The 12909-nt window shown below is 35.1% G+C and overlaps 1 protein-coding gene across 4 annotated transcripts in view; it reads right to left on the bottom strand.

The window, feature by feature from the left end:
• Positions 1–8790: 8790 nt before the first annotated feature.
• Positions 8791–12909, bottom strand: part of Hook1 (hook microtubule tethering protein 1) — a 56708-nt gene continuing 52589 nt past the window's right edge. For all 4 annotated transcript variants that reach the window (XM_021726817.3, XM_078026354.1, XM_078026355.1 and 1 more), the window contains one exon: positions 8791–12248. In XM_021726817.3, coding sequence (XP_021582492.2) covers positions 12078–12248 — 171 coding nt within the window. In that variant the 3' untranslated portion in view covers positions 8791–12077. The remainder of the gene's footprint in view (positions 12249–12909) is intronic.

The raw sequence follows: 12909 nt of genomic DNA, 5'->3' as shown, positions 1-12909 counted from the left end.
TGACTGGTTACTGAAGTTCTGTTATTTTTTTTTTCACTTTTATTTCTCTGTGTGCTCAGTTGGGATAGTTTCTACAGCTCAGTTTTAAAGTTTATTTTTTTTTCGTCATCAGGGTCTCATTTGCCATTAAGCAACTCATTAATTTCTTAACATAATACATTTTATTTTTCCACTCTGGAATGAATTGATTATTTGCATGTTTTTCTTTAAATCCTCTATACTATCCACTTAATGTCCTTGTCTGATAATTCCATATTTCTAGCATTTGTTCTACTGATTTTTCTTCTGATTATAGGTCACATATTCTTGCTTCTTCAAATGTCCAGTAATTATGAATTAGATACATATTTTTCATTCTTGAGTGTTTGGATTAACTTTTGTCTGCTTTTAAAGAGTGTTGAGCTTCGTTTAGGTAGGCAGTTAATTTACCTGTAAAACACCTTTGTTTTGTTTTTTGAGTTTTAAAACTTTGTTAAAGTGGGTCTAAAGTAGCCTGCATTCTGGGAGTCCTTGAGGTGACTTTTCTGGGGTCCCTACTGATCACCTGAGATGTTTAATGTGGTTTCTCCACTTTGCTCAGTGTTTAATAATTCCCACCCAGTAAAAGCTATGGCAACCATTAAGCTTATAGCTTTTTGGCAGTTAGTTATTTTGTCCCCACTAGATGCTTTTTGTCCAGCCTCTTGGAGTCTCGACCTATACCTACAGAGTTCAGCTGATCTCCTTGAAGATTTATGGAGCTCCTTCTTGGCAGAGCTTGTTCCTTTCTCTTCCTTACAAATTCCAGTCATGTCAGTCATTCCAAACTGTATTTTCTCATCTAATAAAGACTACTGTGATCTGATTGTCCCCTCTCCTTCTTGTAATGGGGTCCAGTAAATGCCTCCAGGGAGAAAGTCAGAGATAGTGGAGTTCACTTCATTTGTCCTTTCTTTTGGGAATCACAGTCCTGCAGTTCCACTTTTCCAGTATCTGAAAACTCTTGTGTATTTATTTTATTGATTCTTTTGGTTCTTTTTTTTTAAAAAAAAAATAGGGTAGTTTTGCTTGATCTTTTTTTGATTTTTTTTTTAAATAAATGACGGTAGAATGCATTACAATTCTTATTACACATATACAGCACCACTTTTCATATCTCTGGTTGTATATAAAGTATGTTGACACCAATTCATGTCTTCATACATGTACTTTGGATAATGATGTTTTCTGGTTCCTTAGAGTAGAAAAGTTAGTCCACTACTAGGATGAAATAGAAAACTTAGATAGCATGAAATACAAAACTCAGTACAGTGTGTTTTAACTTTTTATAAAACTTGACTAGAGGAGAATAATTTAATTCCTTGTATCTGTACCCTTTTCAATGTGACTTAATAATTCCTCCCTTCAAGAGATAGAATCCATTTACCATTGTCTTCACTCTGGGCTGGATCACTGATCTCTTTGGACAACAGAATGTGATGAAATGAATTTTCTGAGCCTTGGACCCAAGAGAAGTTATGTGCTCCTGCTTATACTTTAGGATCTCTTAAGCAAACCTATGTTATTTTTTTGGATGCCGAGAAATTTACAGCCCAGTCATTGCTGTTACATTGCCCTAATGGACAGCTGGCCAGAGCTCTAGCTAATAAGGCTATCTGGTAAAAGCAGGTTCAAATATAGAAACTGAATAAGCATGAGAGAGCCCAGATGAATCAAGAACTTTCCAAATGATCCAGTCTATTGCCAACCTGAGATTCATGAGTTAAATAAGTGGTTACTGGGGAAGCCAAAAGCACAGTCAACAAAAAGAAACTTGTCACAGAGGATTCTATCATACTATGAAGTTTCTATACAATGAAGAAAATAACTTGAAAATACATCCTGCAGGAGAAAACATTTGCCAACTATTCATTTGAAAAGGACTAATATCGATTTATACAATGAAAACTACAGAACCCTAAAGAGAGAGATAGAAGAAGATCTCAGAAGATGGAAAAATGTACCCTGTTCATGGATAGGCAGAACTAACATCATCAAAATGGCGATATTACCCAAAGTTCTCTACAGGTTTAATGCGATGCCAATCAGAATCCCAAAGACATTTCTTGTAGAAATAGATAAAGCAATCATGAAATTCATATGGAAAAACAAAAGACCCAGAATAGCAAAAGCAATTCTAAGCAGGAAGTGTGAATCTGGAGGTATAGCGATACCAGAGCTCAAACTGTACTACAAAGCAATAGTAACAAAAACAGCATGGTACTGGTACCAAAACAGGCAGGTGGACCAATGGTACAGAATAGAGGACACAGAGACTAATCCACAAAGTTACAACTATCTTATATTTGATAAAGGGGCTAAAAACATGCAATGGAGGAAGGATAGCATCTTCAACAAATGGTGTTGGGAAAATTGGAAATCCATATGCAACAAAATGAAATTGAATCCCTTTCTCTCGCCAGCCACAAAAGTTAACTCAAAATGGATCAAGGAGCTAGATATAAAAACAGAGACACTGCGTCTGATAGAAGGAAAAGTTGGCTATGATCTACATATTGTGGGGTCGGGCTCCAAATTCCTTAATAGAACGCCCGTAGCCCAAGAGTTAATAACAAGAATAAACAAATGGGACCTACTTAAACTAAAAAGTTTTTTCTCAGCAAGAGAAACAGTAAAAGAGGTAAATAGAGAGCCTACATCCTGGGAACAAATTTTTACCCCTCACACCTTAGATAGAGCCCTAATATCCAGAATGTACAAAGAACTCAAAAAATTAAACAATAAGATAACAAATAATCCAATCAACAAATGGGCCAAGGACCTGAACAGACACTTCTCAGAGGAGGACATACAATCAATCCACAAGCACATGAGAAAATGCTCACCATCTCTAGCAATCAGAGAAATGCAAATCAAAACCACCCTAAGATACCATTTCACTCCTGTAAGATTGGCAGCCATTATGAAGTCAAACAACAATAAGTGTTGGCGAGGATGTGGGGAAAAGGGCACACTTGTTCACTGCTGGTGGGAATGCAAAATGGTGAGGCCAATTTGGAAAGCAGTATGGAGATTCCTGGGAAAGCTGGGAATGGATCCACCATTTGACCCAGCTATTGCCCTTCTTGGACTATTCCCTGAGGACCTTAAAAGAGCACACTATACGGATACGGCCACATCAATGATTATAGCAGCACAATTCACAATAGCCAGACTGTGGAACCAACCTAGATGCCCTTCAATAGACGAGTGGATAAAAAAATTGTGGCAGCTATACACAATGGAGTATTATGCAGCACTAAGAAACGACAAAATCATAGAATTTGCAGGGAAATGGATGGCATTAGAGCAGATTATGCTAAGTGAAGCTAGCCAAGCCCTAAAAAACAAATGTCAAATGTCTTCTTTGATATAAAGAGAGCCACTAAGAATAGAACAGGAAGGAAGAGCATGAGGAAAAGACTACCAGTAAACTAAGACGAATGGGGGGAAAGGAAGAGAGAAGGGAAAACATATGGAAATGGTAGGAGACCTTCAGTGATACACAAAATTATAAGAGGTTATGAGGGGCAAGGGGGTGGGGGGAAAAAAAAGGGGAGAGAATTGAACAACAGCAGAGGAGGTAGAGAGGGAAGATGGGAGGGGAGGGGAGGGGAGGGGGGATAGTAGGGGATAGGAAAGGTAGCAGAATACAACAGTCACTAATATGCCATTATGTAAAACTGTGAGTATGTAACAGAAGTGAGTCTGTATTATGTATTTGGGGAGTTCAAAACCCAATTGAGTTGAATGTATGAAAGATGATATGTCTTGAGCTCTGTAATGTTTTGAACAATCAATAAAAAAAAAGAAAAGAAAAGGACTAATATCCAAAATATATATGAAATTCCAATGTGAAAACTCAAGAACAATTAAAGCTGAAAAAATTATTTGAATAGACATTTCCCATAAGAAGACACAGGGAATGCAGGATCCAGCATAGAAGAAAATAAAGGATGCCAAATGCACTTAGCCTTTTGGTACCTGTGTTCTCACGTGTTATGTCCTCTTCCTTCTAGTCTCCCTTCCTACTTCTCTGCCTCAAATGCTTACTGTGCATTGTCTGTCTACTTTCCTGTACAGGTCAGGGATGGAGGATAAGGTTAAATACATAGAAAAAGAACCCAAGCAACCCCTGAAGATTCTGGAATTCAAAAAGAAAACAACAGTAACAAAAAAAAAAAAAAAACATTAAGGCCCACAGTAACAAAGAAAGCCTCCCTAGCCTCACCAGTGTTTTGTTTTGCTTTGGTCCAGGGTTTCTCTATACTGTATCATCTGTCATCTTGCTATTTCCATAGATGTTAATGACATTTTTACTTGACTGAACTGAAAAATCTTTCAAGATCAGTGGTCTCATTCATTTCTTTGTATTCTATTTGGTGAATAATATAGAGAAAGTAAAATAAGAAAAAAAAGTGGTTTCTGTTTAGCCACTAAATTTTGAAGAGCATTATGAAATTTACAGAATTATGAAATTTACATTATGAGTTAACTGATAAATTCCTTTAGGACAGGAAGTGTTTCTGTTATTCATTTTTGTGACTGCAGTATCAACAACCATGCCTGGAGCATGAGAGGGCTCAAAAAATAGTGAGTTAATGAACAGTATAGATATGATGATTGTGGACTACTGCTAGATTAGACCTATTGCCAGAAATCAACTCTCACCACTACTCCTTTGTCCTTGTCATCTCACCTGATGATAATACTGTAATCTCTCAAAGAATACATTGGAAGAGCACAGGCTTGTTCTGACCTATTTCAGGCCCTTTTTTCCAGATGGCTTTTGGAAGAGTCACCTTTCCCATTTCCCCAGGCTGGTTTCTCAAGAGCAGGGTGATGCCCTGGATGGATATTTTGTAGTTTCTGGGTCACTCTTATGTGTGTTTGCATCACTATGAGCTATTTATTCTGTCTTAAAAAACTAAGAACTTTTCCTTCTTTTGACACAGATTGGAAATTAAGCAAGAAGAAAGAACCAAGTAAAAAGGGTCCCTGTCCCTTTCAGGGTTTGGCACTAAACCTGTGATGAGGCCTACTATAAATATTAGGGTCAGAACAGAAGCTTCTCTTTGCCCAAATAAATCAAAGGTCCAAAAATAACACTGAATTCTCATGCACATAAAACCACATTAAAAGATTCCAGGGAGTAGCACTAGAGAGTCTGTTGAACTAGAAATCAGAGCTTTGTGGCTATGCCAACTTGAATTCAAATTCAAACCCGTTTCATCACTTATTGCCTTTTTCTTGTGAATTAAACAGGTTACCTTACTTTCCTGAACTCAGTTGCAAACAAATCTACTGTATAGAATTAATAACTCTAGCTATAATAGATAATATAATTGGTCAAAATATCTTCTACCCCTCTCTGAGGTGGTTTTCCTTGTGGTATTTCTGTGAGATGATTATATATATCCACCTTGATAAATGCAGGAATAGCCATGTGATTAGCTTTTTAGTCAATAAAATGAGAGCAAAAATTCCATGAGTCACCTTGGAGGGCTTAAGAGTCAGCTAGTAGTTTAACATGTTTCTTTCCTCTCTGTCATGAGACCAGCAACGTCCACATAAGGATCTGTTAGTCTGTGTCCTGTGTGACAAAGATATGAAGCAGAATCACAGCTTAAACAAGATGGACATATGATGTAAGCAACAAATATTTTGGAGCCACTGAGATTTTGGAATTGTTCCTGCATGCTGAGGTATCTAATATACCTGTCTTGTATCTTTATGAAGAACAAAGATAAATGGATATTGAGGTGACACAGTGTGTTTGGCAAATAGTAAATTATAATAGTAATGCTGTTGTGGTTATTCTAAACAAAGGGTCCAGCTATATTGTTAAGCCTGGGAGAACTTATTGTTCCCCTGGGCAATTTGATCTTTTTTTCACTGGGTTCACAGAACAATATAGTCATCTCCCTATTGGCTACAGGATAATTAAAAAATTCTTTAGCAAGGTTGCCAGACAATAAAACACCAGAGCACTGTTACTGGTAATCTGGGTAAGTGGGGCCCTCTGGAGGGGGGGGCTTCCCAGAATTTGCATCACTTTTAGTGTGAGCCTGCTCCTCAGATGAGCAGAGGATCACTTCTGTGGTGGGAAACCTGCTCTCCTCTTCAATTACATCTTTTAGTACTCTTGCTAGACTACTGAACTATTAATTTCCTGAACAAGCCAGATCTTTTATCATCTTCAGGTCTTTATATAAGCTTTTTTTCGCCCCTGCAAGACATGTCTAATTACACCTGTTAGAGTCCTATTCATCCTGCAAAAGCTGCTTTAATGTCCACTTACGCATTTTCCTTGTTAGTTTCCTTCTCCATTCCCTAATAATTACAAAGCTTGTATTTTCTATTTCCATGTAAACTTCCAGTGCTGTTGAGCTTTGCAGAGGAAACTATCTTATTCACAGAGGCACAGTTCTTAGTGTTTCATACATAGTAGATGTTAAATAAATGTTTGTTGAACATGCAGTGGGGAGCAAACAGCTTAGTGAGCTGAATGCTGCCAGTATACCATAGATTTCCCATCATTATGCAGCAAGCTCTCTACCTTTCAGTGCCTGTATTTCACATTCTGTAAAATAAGGACTTTAAAGATTATTAAGGTAATTTCTACTTTCAAAAATCAGACTTGTGGAGAGAACTTCTGAAATAACAAAGACTTTTAAAATTCATTCCTTGAAAAGAGTCCAGAGATCACTAGCAAAAATTGCTCATATAATTTCCAGGATTCTGAAATGGAATATTTTCAAGATTCACTAAAATCTTGCAACAATTTGAGCATTTGTTTATAAAAATAAGAACCAACTCTCAGGAAGAACAGTTAAAGCCCTTTGAATTTGCCCTGCCCATCTCTTCTCTGCTCTGAAGTATTCCTGAAAAGCAACCAGCTTACAACTATGGCAACTGAGAATATCAACCAGAGCAGCTCCCAGAGGGAGCAAAAATGGGTTTGGAACACTGGTAAGGCCCATGCCCAGAAAACTATCCCTATTTGACCTTTCTGGCAGTTCCCTGAAAAACCCCATTCTCAAGACTCACATTTGGTCTTGACTCAAAGCTCACTGTGAGAACCATTACATAGAGTATACGTTGAAATGAGTCACTGACAATTGTACAACATTGCAGTAACCCAAGATGGTAATACCAGTTAATACTAATAAGAGTTAAGAAGGTAAAAGAGAAGTCCACTGGTGCTTCCAAAGCTAAAACATTCCTAGAAATCTAGATGGGCCTACACACACCTACGGAGAGACCCAAGAAGACTGTCTTTCACTCCTGGCTGACTTGAGAATAAGTAGGAAGTCACAGTCACAATATAGTTGCAAATGTTAAGGGTATAACCCAGCTCACACAGAACACTTTGGAAAAGACTAACTTAACAGCTCAAGGTCTTAAAGAAAACCTCTGACCAAAATCAGCAGAACACTATGCTATCAGAGAATTCCAGTGGCTGCACATGATAAAAAGAAGTTTTGCAGAATTAATCCAAGCGAGTCTTTAAACAAAAAGCACAAATAGTCACAATAACAAAACCTGGGTGTGTGTGTAGTACATACAGTCTGATTTCCACAGTTTCCACGTATCATTTAAAATGCCAATTTTCAACAACAACAAAATCTTTAATCATGCAAGTAAATAGGAAACTATGGCCTATGCATGGAATATGCAGTGTCTAGAAACTGTCCCTGAGGAAGCCCAGATACTGGATTTACTATAAGATTTAAATAAGTATGTTCAAAAAACTTAAAGAGTCATATCTAAAGAATTGAAGGTAAGCATAACAATGATTTCTCATTGAATGAAAGATTATAATGAGAGTGAGCAATTTAAAAAGCAATTAACTATAAATTCTAGAATTGAAAATATAATTGAAATTTAAAATTTACTAGAGGGAATTAGTAATGTATCTTCAAACTGGCAAGATGATTTAGTAAACATGAAGAATGTAAATCAATGAAATTATTTACTCTATGGAGCAGAATGAAGAGAGATGATGAGAAATGAGCAGAGCTTTAGAGACCTATAGGACACAGGTAAGTGTATCAACAGATGCCTAAAGGGGGACATTAGAGAAAGAAGGTATATTTCAAGAATAAATGGTCTAACACCAAGAACATGGAACACCTATGCTTTCCTAAAACTCAATTTCACAACTCGACGTATTTGTATAAATTGGAAAATGTTAGGATGCTACAAAAAAATCACCCCACCCCCCAAAAAAATCAGCTTAAAGACTTTGAAAAGATTAAGAGACAATTAAGCTGAAGTTCACAGCTGTCATGATTAAAATATGATTGCAGGCATCCAAGTTCCTTTTTCCTTGTTGTTCAACTATACCTAAGATTGTTTCAGGCACATGGTATTTCAGACTAGGGACTAAGGAAAGTAGCCCATTCTTTTGGTATGCACACATCAGTACTATTCACTCCATCAGTATGATTAGCCAGAATTTAGCTAAATGGTCTCACACCCAGTTAACAAGGGATTCTAAGAAGTAAAGTTTTGAGGGGTATTTTTTCTGACCCCCTGGATATTTTTCCCCATATAAAACATGGGGTTCTATTATTAAATGAAGAACTTGAAAATGAATATTAAGAGGTAAGTAGCAGCCTCTGAAATTTTATTGCCTAGAAATGTTCTGGACTACACATTACTGAAAGATGTCTCCATTTGAATGGGGAATTTGGAAATATAAAAGGACACTCAAAAAATCACTTTATACGTCTTTTCATTGACAAAATTCAAAGGAAAAAGAATGCATTTTTACCAATCTTAAACATTTTAGTCCTTTATTTAAAACAACAACTGAATGGATTTGTGCCACTAAAAGCATCAAAACTAACAGACACAGAAGCAGAAAGTTTATTTACTTAAAACATTTCACAATTATATTATTGGACAAGACCCAATATCATTTATTTAAAATAATATTCTAAATACTTACAAAAATAAATCAAATATTGCTTCTATTTTTCAAGTGTCAAAGTCTTTGCCATAGAAAATAGAAAGGGCCTTTTAAAAACTAAACATTACATTTAAGCTACCCCTGCATACTATCCTCTTTTATGGTTTGTGCTTTATAAATTTCCAGACTACTCTGCAATGTACAGGTTCACAGTAAAAACATTTGCATACAACTATATACTCACATTTTAACATAGGAATGTTTCTCATTAAATATGCACATAGAGTACTGTGGTCTAAAAGCTCCCCCACCCCAAAGAGTCAGAAGTGTCACTACACAGAAACAGGTGCGGCTGTGGAAGCATTATCTAACATTTGAATTATCACACCCATTATCAAAGATGATGACATGTGGATATGGGATACTCGGTGTAATATGTCTACATAAGACATTCTTAATCTATACTAAATTATTAGCCTCATTCATTGAAAAAATAAACTTTAAATATTTCTCAATACATTAGGTTAATCTCAGGATAAACATCACTGTCATGTGTATATTAAAAAGAGAAAAGAACATTAGTCTTTGAACTAATGCTCAAAATTAAAGATCATTTTCAAATTGGTTTGTAGTTTTACTTTATAATCATTGGGACATTCAGTTCTTATAACATAGATAAAAGCTGAATATCTCTTTCATAGTATATACATTCAAGCCTCCCGTACAACACAGATGTGTATAAATCATGGTTTGGAATGAAACATTTATAATGCTTTACCACCCACAGGGTGTCATTCTTACTACATTAACCAGATGTGAAAAAGAATCTCACTTCTGATCAGTTCCTGAATTTCTGTATGAATAATCACAATATAGAACTTTACATTAGTCTTGTTTATAAATACTTATATATCAAACATTTTAAATTCTACTTAATTATAAAAATGCTAAATCAGGAAACTTGTTTTTTTTCTGTTAAGAAAAAAGTTTCTAGCCTACACCCTTATTCAGAAATTTCACAATTTATTTAGAAATTCCAAGTATAATAACTGAAAATTTATTAGCAATTGAACTGGAATATACTAGTCTTTTGAGATTGATGTTTTACAATATATTCCATTAAAAGTGAGCTTGAAGAGTTTGTAAAATCTCAATTACAATCAAGTAGAAACACCAAAGGGCAGATGTTTTCATGGCCAAAATATACCAAAAAGCTGTAATAATACTTAGAAAAGTTTAAATAACATGCTAAAACATTTTGAAGTCTTATTTTCTTTCACCGAAAGTCACAGGCAAGCAGACACTATAAGAATATACAAAAATGCAAACAATATAATTACACAGATAAAAAACATCAAAATCTAAGAGGTAGTCAACAGAAGTAACCTTGAAAAAATAAAATATCCAGATAGATATTCCCTAAACTCAGAGACCCAAACACAATATAAAATTTTTGTACTTTCAGTGATCGAAAAAATTACCAAGAATTTAAAACCAGTTATTTCAATGAAAATACTGCAGATGGAACAATACTCATATTTGAAAAGAAAAGCTAAGAATAAAACCTAGACCACAGATCTATAGCCTGCCAGCCAAATCTGGCTTACTTGATGCTATAAATAAACTTACTGAACTACTGCCATGCCCATTTTGTTTACATGCTGTGTATGGCTTCTTTTACACTAGCATAGAGTACTTGAGACAGAGAACATGTAACCTATAAAATCTGAATTATTTACTAAAATATTTAAAATCTATCCCCTCACATAAAGCTTGCTAATCTCTGGTCTAGACATACTGTTAATATGTACTTGTACCTCTTGAACAGCATTGGAAAGATTAATTACAGTTATCACAACGTATGGTATGCAACTTTTTCAAACACAAAACACAAGTTACATCACAGTTCAGTTCCTTGTAACATCTGAAATAGTGCTAACATTTATTTTTATTGTTGTAGTCTATATTTGAACTGCCCAATACAGAAGCTACTAGCCACGTTTGGTTGGAGATGTGCAGGTACAACTAAGCAACTAAACTTCTTATTTTAATTAATTTAAATTGCCACATGGCTATCAGGATGAACAACAAGAAATTTAACAAAACTAATATTCCAAAGTTGTGATTTTCAAAAATGCGCTCCCCCCAAATAAAAAGGGAACATTTCTAAAAATAAGAGCTTTGGGCAAAAATGATCTGCATACCAAAAACTCAGCCCAAGACAAATTCCTTAATTAGTAAACAAAATCAAATTAATGCTACATTGTTTTATCACTGCTTCACCTCTTTCCAGAAGAGACAAAAACTATTATATTGTGTTGTACTTTTTTTAAAAGCAAAAGCCAGATAATTTTATGCTTTAAAGCAATAACTGTAATTTTCATTAATTACATTAAAAAGTTTGTGGCCATGTTATACAAAGTATATTTTTCAGCTTGCTTTCCATCAGAAAGGCACCTGTTACAAATGTCAGTCTACTTCCCACCCTTAGCATTTCAACCAAGCTCTCCAGAAACCCTTGTTTATTAGCTGGGACATGTGAGAATGATGACTTCTTTCACAATCTGTAAATTTTCCAATCAGTCATTTTTACTATGGCAAAGTCATTTCAATATTGAAGTTGTCCAAACATTTACTTTCTATGGGGTGACAAAACATACCCATTCAATGACAGAAGAGAGAAGTAGTAAAACCTTGGGTGTATCAAGTCAAACAAATCATCCTTGTATAGTTTTCCATATGCCTACCTCATGACTATTTTTACATGGACCAAAAACATCAAACAAATATAGATGCATTTTTAAATTACATATTACTGATTACGTGTTATGAATTATCAAGTTACTAATACAACTGAAACACTAAACTAAAATATATAGACAATTTGAAATTATAATACTCTTAAAAGACAAATGTTTGAGATGTGTGCTTAAATACATCTTCCAATTATTCAAATGTGCTTTCCAGAGAGATAGCTAATTCTATACTTTATTTTCAGTGTCAGCTGATAAAATTAATGTGATGCATTTTGATTCTAAAATAGCTGATTACCAAGCATCTTAACCTTCTTTTTCAATCTGGCAGTAAGCTAAAAGGTATAAAATATTTTAAGGGCACTTCTGTTTATATTTTCTTTTGCAGTTTAATCAGATGTTGTAGCAGGAACTTTAACAGAGAGATTTCTTCGGGTGTTGGTGATGTGCCGCTGCTGTGCTAAGAATGATCGTGCAGGAGTATAGACACCAGTGTCTTTGCAAGCACTACTGCCACTCACAAGCCTGGATTCCATCCCCAGTTTCTGGAATGCTAGACTCTGAACCAAAACATATAAGATTACTAAATATATACATAGCTATATCTATCCATCCATCCATCTATGTATACATCCTTCTACACAAACATACACACACATACACACTTTATCCTCAAAACAATCCTAGAAAGCTAAAGGTTATCTCATTTTTATAGAAGAAAATATTCAAAAGCAGATTAATCTGCACATGGTAATGCTAATTAGAAACATAAAATCCAGTTTCTCTATTTTAACCCACTAAAATTGAAATCATTAAAACAGTAGCCTAAAGCCAGGCACAGTGGAGCACACCTGTAATTTCAGCAACTCAGGAGGCTGAGGCAGAATGATCACAAGTTTGAGATTAATCATAGCAACTTAGTGAGACCCTAAGCAATTTAGTGACACTGTTTCAAAATAAAACAACAATAAGAAAACAACAACAACAAAACAAAACCCTCAGTATCTTAAAAGAACATACTGGATTTGGGCTTCATTACAACAATAGGAAAAGGTTCCCAAAATTTTTTTTTTTTTATGTTTGGACCCACTCCAGCTTAAGCAGACATACCATACAGAAAAGCTTAGATTGGTGATTCTTAAAAGTATGGTCTCTGGATATATTATTATATGACAAATGATTATAGTTTGGGCTATTTTTTTTTAATGAGAAGGCATTACT

This window comes from Ictidomys tridecemlineatus, chromosome 11, assembly GCF_052094955.1.
Source record: "Ictidomys tridecemlineatus isolate mIctTri1 chromosome 11, mIctTri1.hap1, whole genome shotgun sequence".
In the NCBI taxonomy this organism is placed as follows: Eukaryota; Metazoa; Chordata; class Mammalia; order Rodentia; family Sciuridae; genus Ictidomys; species Ictidomys tridecemlineatus.
This window is presented reverse-complemented; position numbering and strand designations above follow the sequence as displayed.